The following is a 9064-nucleotide window of genomic DNA, read 5'->3' on the forward strand; positions in this document are numbered from 1 at the left end:
TAAACCGTAGTATACGTGTTCTTTTCACTTTACTCGGCAATTATTACGGTGCTCTCTTTGCAAATAAGGCCCTTCCCAGTGCTCTACGATGTACATGTGCTAAGGGTGCCACATAGGCAGAAATATGATGTGGCAAAGCATTTAAAGAGGAGAGAGAGCATTATAGTGACCCCAATAAGAACCAATGCTAAGCACGTGGACCTAGGCAAAAAGACTACCAACCAATACATGAAGGAGTTTTATTGCTAAACAATTAAATAGAGGAGGCTTAGCTACAAAACCTAAGCACCAATGCATTGGGGACATTAATTGCTAAATATTTTAATGCACTTAGCACTTCACTTTAGCACCAATGCATTGAGAGAGGTCTAAAGACTAGACGCTTGACGGCGCTTGCTGTTCATCAAGGCTGGTCGAGGCATTAGCCTCCACCCGGATTTGGGGTGGGAGAGAGTTGAGCGCCGTCGCGCACCACCGGAGGCATGCTCTCGATCCCTTTCACCTCCCCTCATTGATTCTCTCGACATTTCTTTCCTGATATTTGTTTCTCTGCGTTCCTCTTCTTCCTGCCGTCCCAAATCTTGTCCCGAGCTGCGGATTCACGGCTTGCATTCGTTCATTTCCGTTGCTGCAGCCTCCCTGCACACAACCTGTTCGACGGAACGCCTCCGAGCTCTGACCCCATGGCGGAGGCGTCGGGCGACGGGAGCATGGAAGACAGGATCAGCGCCCTCCCGGACGAGCTCCTCATCCATGTTCTCTCCCACCTGCGCTCACGCGAAGCTGTGCACACATGCGTGCTGGCACGGCGCTGGCGGGACCTCTGGCAGTGGGTGCCCTGCATCGACGTGTCTTTCAAGGAATTCGCAGACATGCCGTATGAAGATGATGATGAAGACGACTTTGAGTTCAAGAGGTTCGTCAACCGTTTGCTGATGCTCCGTAGACCCGTTGACCTGGAGGCGTTCTGGCTCGAGTACAGGTTGCCGACCGACACCGAATACCCTGAAGATGACTCCGCCGATGCCAACCTATGGATCGCCCATGCGTTACAGTACAAGGCTCAGGCTGTCAAGGTTGTCGATTACAACTATCGTTTGCATCTCGCTCCTGCGGTATTCACTTCAGCCTACTTGAAAAGACTGCACATCTGCTTTGCTTTCCTGTTCCAAGGTTTCTTTAAGCACCTCGACATGGGCTGCCCAGTATTGGAGGATCTATTCGTATCGAATACCAGCATTAAGGACCGTGATATTTTCTCCAATACACTGAAGTATTTGACCCTCACTGATGACTTTCTCCACCCACTTGAGCATGATCACCAGCCTTCTATTTCTGCTCCAAAGCTCATTTCTCTGTCCATCGACGGGAGTCCTTCTGGGCCCAGGCTACCTATACTAAAGAACATGACATCTCTAGAGACGGCGTCAGTCGTACTTGTATGGAAGTTAATCAGTAATTGTAATGCTGATGATATCAAGCAGTTTCTTGGAGAACTCTCTCATGTTAGAAGTTTGGACCTCTGTTATGGCGTCGAAAAGGTGAGCTGCTAGGTTTAACACGCCTGTCTATGACTCCTCCTTTTTTTTGGTACATCACGTTTCTCTAGATATTAACCTGTACTATATAATCTGCCACGTAAGCACATTTTTTGCCTTTATTGTTAAACGGGAAGAGTCATTGCGTACCATAACTGCAAACCTAACCACTTGATAGGATGACTAATGCTATCTACACTCAAGACATTCCATTTCATATGCCCATTTTGTAGATTCATCAAATTATTGACCAAAATATCTAAGGTTTTCATACTAAACTGGAGCAATAAGTGGATTATAATTGTTGACCAAAATATCTCATTTCATATGCTATTTTTTAGTTGCATATGCTCATTCTTAGTGCAATAACTGGGCTATAATATAGCTTCATCAGCATATACTAATGTAAAGTGCTTCAGCAATTGTTACCATCATTACCAACTCCTACAAACAGATTGGACCAAAGCAACAGATTATCATGTGATGCAACCATGCTGATTTAATCATATGTGCTCCATGACTATCGAGGAACAGAAAATAAGTATACGATTGTCTAATGCAGTTATTTTGTTTAACATGATCTCTATTTGTGCTGTGATTTATTCATATTCAATGTGCTCCAAAGCTTTTTTTTTTTGCGGGGGAAATAGCAATGTATTACTCAATCACATCATCCTTACAATCCATCGATGCTATATCCACTACTTGAACTGGACCAGCTCCTATCCAAGTCATGGTCCTACCTTGGGATCTAGCAAAACTAGCTAAACAATCACTAGCTTTATTTTGAGTTCTAGCGACATGAGAAATACAAGTTTTTCGAAGACCCAATAAGTACTTAATCTCTCTAACAAGTGAAGCGTAAACAGAACGATCCATGTCCGGGCTTGATATGAGAGAGACCGCTTCGAGAGAATCCAACTCCACAGCAATTGGCAAATCACAACGCTGCAATGCAAGGGACAAGCCTTCCATGCATGCACACAGCTCCGCTTCAAGGGGGTCTCTGCATGCGTACAAAACCCTACATGCAGAAAAGTTAATAGCTCCAAGATGGTCACGCAAGATCATACCAGCACCAGCTTCATTAGAATTAACGAATGACCCATCTGTATTCAGCTTGCACCACCCTGGATCTGGTACCATCCATCTCCGTTCCTCTTGAACAACGCTGCTTCTTCCCCTTCTCCCTGTGTCTCTCAACTCAATGTATGTTTTGCCTTTCGCTGGGTCAATATATTCAATGTGCTCCAAAGCTATAGCTCTTAAGATTTTCAACAGCGCACGGTCAGAAGTGTAATCACATTTTGTTAACTCCCTCCAGATATTTTGGCAAGTTTCGTTGAAGCAGAAAAAAGAAATGGAAAAATATCATGTGTTTAATGTTCTGTCTTAATCCTTTCAATCATTTGCAGGTGGAGATGGAAAAGAATTACAGATGGTGCCCAACATTTCCTAATCTTACAGACCTGACGCTTCATAGTTGGTGTGTGTGTGGGAATTTCTATGCGCTGACAGTCTTCCTTCAGAACTCACCTAATCTTAAGAAGCTAACTCTTGATCTATACCAGGTATATGGTCATCTCCATAGCATTTATCCTTCAATCAATGTTGGTGCATTTACTGTAAAGATAAAACTGTTCCTTTTTATTTGCCAGCCTTGGTATGAAAATGGGGTTATATGTGCAATCACTGGTGAGCTGGAGGATAGATCATTTACATGTGAGCAGCTTGAGATTGTTGAAATCATATGCTCGGAGGGAAATGAGCTGCTACCTTGGGTGAATCAGTTCTTGCTTGATAGTGGCATAAGGCCTGATCAGATGCGTGTCAGTTACGAGGACTAAGGCCGATGGATGCATTTGATGATTCAGGTCCTACTACAGGTGAAATTACATGGGATCACACATTGGCATGTCATCTCAGGCAAACATTATTACATTATTTCCTCTTGGGTCTATATTCGCTCGCTCTGTTTTAGTTGGAATGAACATAGCATACGTGTTTGCTGCCCTTGCCTTTTTCACACAGTAGTGGTGATTTTGAAGCATGTTCTGCTGACGGTGAACCAAAAGAAACATAGACTTAGATGTGTCATTTTCCTACGTGGTGCCATTCTGGTAGAACGTTTTACTACATGAGACGTGCAGAATTGCCTGTTTTGGTTGGAGTTTATGGCTCTAAATCTCCGAGGATACTTTTCTTGTAACTACTCTGTTAGCTCATTCGGATTTTGTGATGTTATTGATCTGAGATGCATTGCTGATGGCTGTGTTGTTCCTTTCTCTGCTGTTTCTGAAACAAAAATGCTTCCTGTCATGTCATCTTGAACTACGTACCTTATGTGCAGTTCAACTTCGTATGATATTCCTGTAAACCACGCACCCTTGAATTGCACTTCATTCATAAACATAGTATTCCCTTCATTCGGTTACATACATAGATACATATATGCATATACTTTTGAATAGTTTGGATTGCTTACCACATACGAGTATCTCACATGGTTACATATATGCATATACTCCCTGCGTCCGAAAAAGGAAAAATCTACGTAGGATTATTGATTACTGATATAAGCCAGCCTCTTCTAAAAATGTAATACATATTTAATTGGGCGTGGCTATATGTCAATCACGTGAAAATAAATTTAGGGTCAGTCACTTTTTCTTTTAGGGCAAGCAGGCACGAAGGAACGCTAGCCATATGTAAGTAGTATTAGCGTAAAGTGGCAGTGCTAGCTAATTCACGTGTGCACGTCTATTTTCCCTTTGTGTGTGCGCGAGTGTGTCTGCGCGTGCACGCTGCCACATGTGCATGTGCTCGCATGCGTGTTACTCCATCTATTCCTAAATATTTGTTTTCCTAGAGATTTCAACAAGTGACTACATACAGAACAAAATGAGTGAATCATACTTTAAAATATGTCTATATATATCCGTATGTGATAGTTTATTTGAAATCTCTAAAAAAACAAATACTTAGAAATGGAGGAAGTGGCACATATGTATTGTGTATGCATGTGCCCCAACTATGTGTACGCACATGTGTTTGAGGGTACTTGTGCGTGTGTGTGTGTGTGTGATGAAAAATTCGACATCACTAATATACGTAGTTGATCCACATATTGTGTGTTCAAGGAATGAATTAGTGGCATTGGTATAACCCTCCTAAAATAAAAAAGTACAAAACAAATAATGATACAATTTGCACACAATGTACACAGAGATCGCACCTTTTTTACAATATGCAACAATAAGCATATACTCCCTCCATTCTAAAATATAAGGTGTCGATATAAGGAATGAATTTGTATATGTTTCACCAAGATTATAGAATTAATATATTGACATCTACGATGGAAAATAAATCTATGCACATGTTTGACCTTTGAAAAAACTAATACACCTTATACGTGTAATTTTCGCAAAAAAAAGTTTCCTCGCAACGATTGGATTAGTGTCACTGGTATTATAATGAAGAAAGAAAATAAAACAAAACCTAAACCAAAATCAAAATAATGAAGTTTTTTAAGAAAGAATGAATTAGGGTATTGGTATTACCCTTTCAGAAGAAAGAAAGAAACACACAAATAATGAAAAAAATGCACATAATATAATAAAAAATTGGATTTTTTATAATATACTTCCTCCATTCCCAAATATAAGTTTTTTAGAAATTCCAACAAAGGATTACATATGGAGCAAAATGAGTGAATCTACACATTAAAATATGTCTATATACATATGTATGTTGTAGTTCATTTGAAATCTCTAAAAAGACTTATACTCCCTCCGTCCGGAAATACTTGTCTTAGAAATGGTTGAAGATGGATGTATCTATAACTAAAATAAGTCTAGATATAACCATTTTTAGGACAAGTATTTCCGGACGGAGGGAGTGTCGTGGTTCTAACTCTGACAGTGATGTAGGGGGGTAAGTATGGAGAGGCTAGATCTTAGCTATGGAGAAGTTGTAAGCACACGAGGATTACGAGTTCAGGCCCTTCTCGGAGGAAGTAACAGCCCTACGTCTCGGTGCCCGGAGGCGGTCGATTGAATTATGCGTGTGTGGATAACAGGGGTGCGAACCCCTCATACTGAGGAGGGGGGTGGCTTATATAGAGTTCGTCGGCCCCCTCCTGCCCTCAGTAATGCAGGGTTTAAGGTACATTTAAGATTGTGCGTTACTGATAACGCCCCTAATAAAGTGCTATAATGACCATAAAGACTACTTAACAGCTGACCGTTTGCCTGCGGAGTGACTTTAGGTCTCCTGGCAGTCGAGTGGTTGTTTCTTGGTCGAGTGATAGTTTCTTGGTCGAGTGTCTTGAACCCGTCGAGTGGGATACCTTCAAGTCGATTGAAAGGTGGCTTCTTCTAGGGATGTCCTTGGGTAGGGCTCTTTGGACGGGTCCGTGCCCCTACCCTAGGTACATAGCTTCATCATTAGCCCCCGAATGGATCGAGGTTAGAGTGGGGAAAGAGTTGGGGATCTTTTCGACTGGTTCTTTGAGCTACACGAGTGCCTCGTTTCGGGTCGATCGCCACGGATGACGTGATCAACCTCTTACAGTCGCCTTGATCCATTCTAGGCCTTTCGTCGAGTGAATCTTTTTGCTTGTGACATGTCGAGCGTCGGCGCGAGCGGGGTCTTCTGTGTTTGGCAAGTTGTTCTGCGGCCCGCGGATGTCGCGGGATTCGGATTTTGGGAAGCGCGTGGGACGGGAGCAGCCGCAGTAATCGGAAGCGATAAAGCGGAAGCTCCTCGATCCCCGTGTCGCCTTTTTCGCCACGTACTGCGTGGGCGTCTGCTGCGGGATTTGACTGGATAGCCCGGGCCTACCAGTCAGCCACTCGGGAGCGGCCCCTTATAAGTTGCCGGCTCGGGGTTTCCAAGCCGTGCGCTCTCTTCTCCTTCCTTCTTCCCCTCTCCCTTCGCCAGTCCTTCCGCTACCTCCGCTCTCACCCTAGCGCCGCAAGCCCGTGTGAGATCTCGCCAGCGACGATGGTGAAGGGCAAGACGACTGCTTTGGAGCGCGTGAAGAAGGCGGCGGCGGGGGGGAAAGGGAAGAGGTCAGCTCGGGGCGGATCTTCCTCCAGGACCGCTCTGCCCAAAGGTTGGATCCAGGGCGACTGGATGCCGTCGGTGCTCCGGCAAGAGGATCTCAACGACATGGTCGAGGGGGGAGTCATTCCCCATGAAGCTACGCGTCTTCCGGGGGGGGAGATCGAACCTCAACCCCGCGACGGTGAGTGCGTGCTCCTAGCCACCCACATCGACCGAGGGTTTTCTCTGCCGCCCCATCCTTTCTTCCGGAGTTTTCTGAACTTCTTCGGAGCGCAGCTCCACCACTTCACTCCCAACTCCATCGTGTACCTTGCTGCCTTCATTTCCATGTGTGAGGCTTTCTTGGGTTGCCGCCCCCATTGGGGACGTTTCAAGCACATCTTTACCTGCCGTTCTCAATCGGTCAAGAAGGCCAAGTCGAGTGACGAGAGGACGCAAGTGATCCAGCTGTGCGGGGGCCTGGCGATCCAGACGAGGGGAAAGAGTTGTTTTCCATCTATCACCTTCCCGGAGTCGGTCCGTGGTTGGCAGTCGACCTGGTTCTACTGTCAGGACCAAGCGACCCCAGGACAGTCGACTGGTCTTCCTCCTTTTTCCCTCGACCGAGCCGAGAAGCCTGCCAACACCTTGACTTGACAGTGATGTAGGGGGGTAAGTATGGAGAGGCTAGATCTTAGCTATGGAGAAGTTGTAAGCACACGAGGATTACGAGTTCAGGCCCTTCTCGGAGGAAGTAACAGCCCTACGTCTCGGTGCCCGGAGGCGGTCGATTGAATTATGTGTGTGTGGATAACAGGGGTGCGAACCCTTCATACTGAGGAGGGGGGTGGCTTATATAGAGTTCGCCGGCCCCCTCCTGCCCTCAGTAATGCAGGGTTTAAGGTACATTTAAGATTGGGCATTACTGGTAACGCCCCTAATAAAGTGCTATAGTGACCATAAAGACTACTTAACAGCTGACCGTTTGCCTGCGGAGTGACTTTAGGTCTCCTGGCAGTCGAGTGGTTGTTTCTTGGTCGAGTGATAGTTTCTTGGTCGAGTGTCTTGAACCCGTCGAGTGGGATACCTTCAGGTCGATTGAAAGGTGGCTTCTTCTAGGGATGTCCTTGGGTAGGGCTCTTTGGACGGGTCCGTGCCCCTACCCTAGGTACATAGCTTCATCATTAGCCCCCGAATGGATCGAGGTTAGAGTGGGGAAAGAGTTGGGGATCTTTCCGACTGGTTCTTTGAGCTACACGAGTGCCTCGTTTCGGGTCGATCGCCACGGATGACGTGATCAACCTCTTACAGTCGCCTTGATCCATTCTAGGCCTTTCGTCGAGTGAATCTTTTTGCTTGTGACATGCCGAGCGTCGGCGCGAGCGGGGTCTTCTGTTTTTGGCAAGTTGTTCTGCGGCCCGCGGATGTCGCGGGATTCGGATTTTGGGAAGCGCGCGGGACGGGAGCAGCCGCAGTAATCGGAAGCGATAAAGCGGAAGCTCCTCGATCCCCGCGTCGCCTTTTTCGCCACGTACTGCGCGCGCGTCTGCTGCGGGATTTGACTGGATAGCCCGGGCCTACCAGTCAGCCACTCGGGAGCGGCCCCTTATAAGTTGCCGGCTCGGGGTTTCCAAGCCGTGCGCTCTCTTCTCCTTCCTTCTTCCTCTCTCCCTTCGCCAGTCCTTCCGCTACCTCCGCTCTCACCCTAGCGCCGCAAGCCCGTGTGAGATCTCGCCAGTGACGATGGTGAAGGGCAAGACGACTGCTTTGCAGCGCGCGAAGAAGGCGGCGGCGGCGGGGAAAGGGAAGAGGTCAGCTCGGGGCAGATCTTCCTCCAGGACCGCTCTGCCCAAAGGTTGGATCCAGGGCGACTGGATGCCGTCGGTGCTCCGGCAAGAGGATCTCGACGACATGGTCGAGGGGGGAGTCATTCCCCACGAAGCTGCGGGTCTTCCGGGGGGAGAGATCGAACCTCAACCCCGCGACGGTGAGTGCGTGCTCCTAGCCACCCACATCGACCGAGGGTTTTCTCTGCCGCCCCATCCTTTCTTTCGGAGTTTTCTGAACTTCTTCGGAGCGCAGCTCCACCACTTCACTCCCAACTCCATCGTGTACCTTGCTGCCTTCATTTCCATGTGTGAGGCTTTCTTGGGTTGCCGCCCCCATTGGGGACTTTTCAAGCACATCTTTACCTGCCGTTCTCAATCGGTCAAGAAGGCCAAGTCGAGTGACGAGAGGACGCAGGTGATCCAGCTGTGCGGGGGCCTGGCAATCCAGACAAGGGGAAAGAGTTGTTTTCCATCTATCACCTTCCCGGAGTCGGTCCGTGGTTGGCAGTCGACCTGGTTCTACTGTCAGGACCAGGCGACCCCGGGACAGTCGACTGGTCTTCCTCCTTTTTCCCTCGACCGAGGCGAGAAGCCTGCCTCTCTGAAAGTCGCGCCGGAGGAAAGGGCCCAAGTCAAGGTGTTGGCAGG

General features: G+C 47.2%; 1 protein-coding gene across 1 annotated transcript; it reads left to right on the forward strand.

Moving 5' to 3' along the window:
• Window positions 1-417: 417 nt before the first annotated feature.
• LOC119327666 (putative F-box/FBD/LRR-repeat protein At1g78760) lies at window positions 418-3787 on the forward strand. Its single transcript, XM_037600767.1, has 4 exons — window positions 418-480; window positions 635-1541; window positions 2954-3109; window positions 3197-3787. Exons 2-4 carry the CDS (start codon window positions 684-686, stop codon window positions 3383-3385), a joined length of 1203 nt encoding a protein of 400 aa, XP_037456664.1. The 5' UTR covers window positions 418-480; window positions 635-683; the 3' UTR covers window positions 3386-3787.
• Window positions 3788-9064: the final 5277 nt, after the last annotated feature.

This window comes from Triticum dicoccoides, chromosome 7A (genome assembly GCF_002162155.2).
Source record: "Triticum dicoccoides isolate Atlit2015 ecotype Zavitan chromosome 7A, WEW_v2.0, whole genome shotgun sequence".
Lineage (NCBI taxonomy): Eukaryota > Viridiplantae > Streptophyta > Magnoliopsida > Poales > Poaceae > Triticum > Triticum dicoccoides.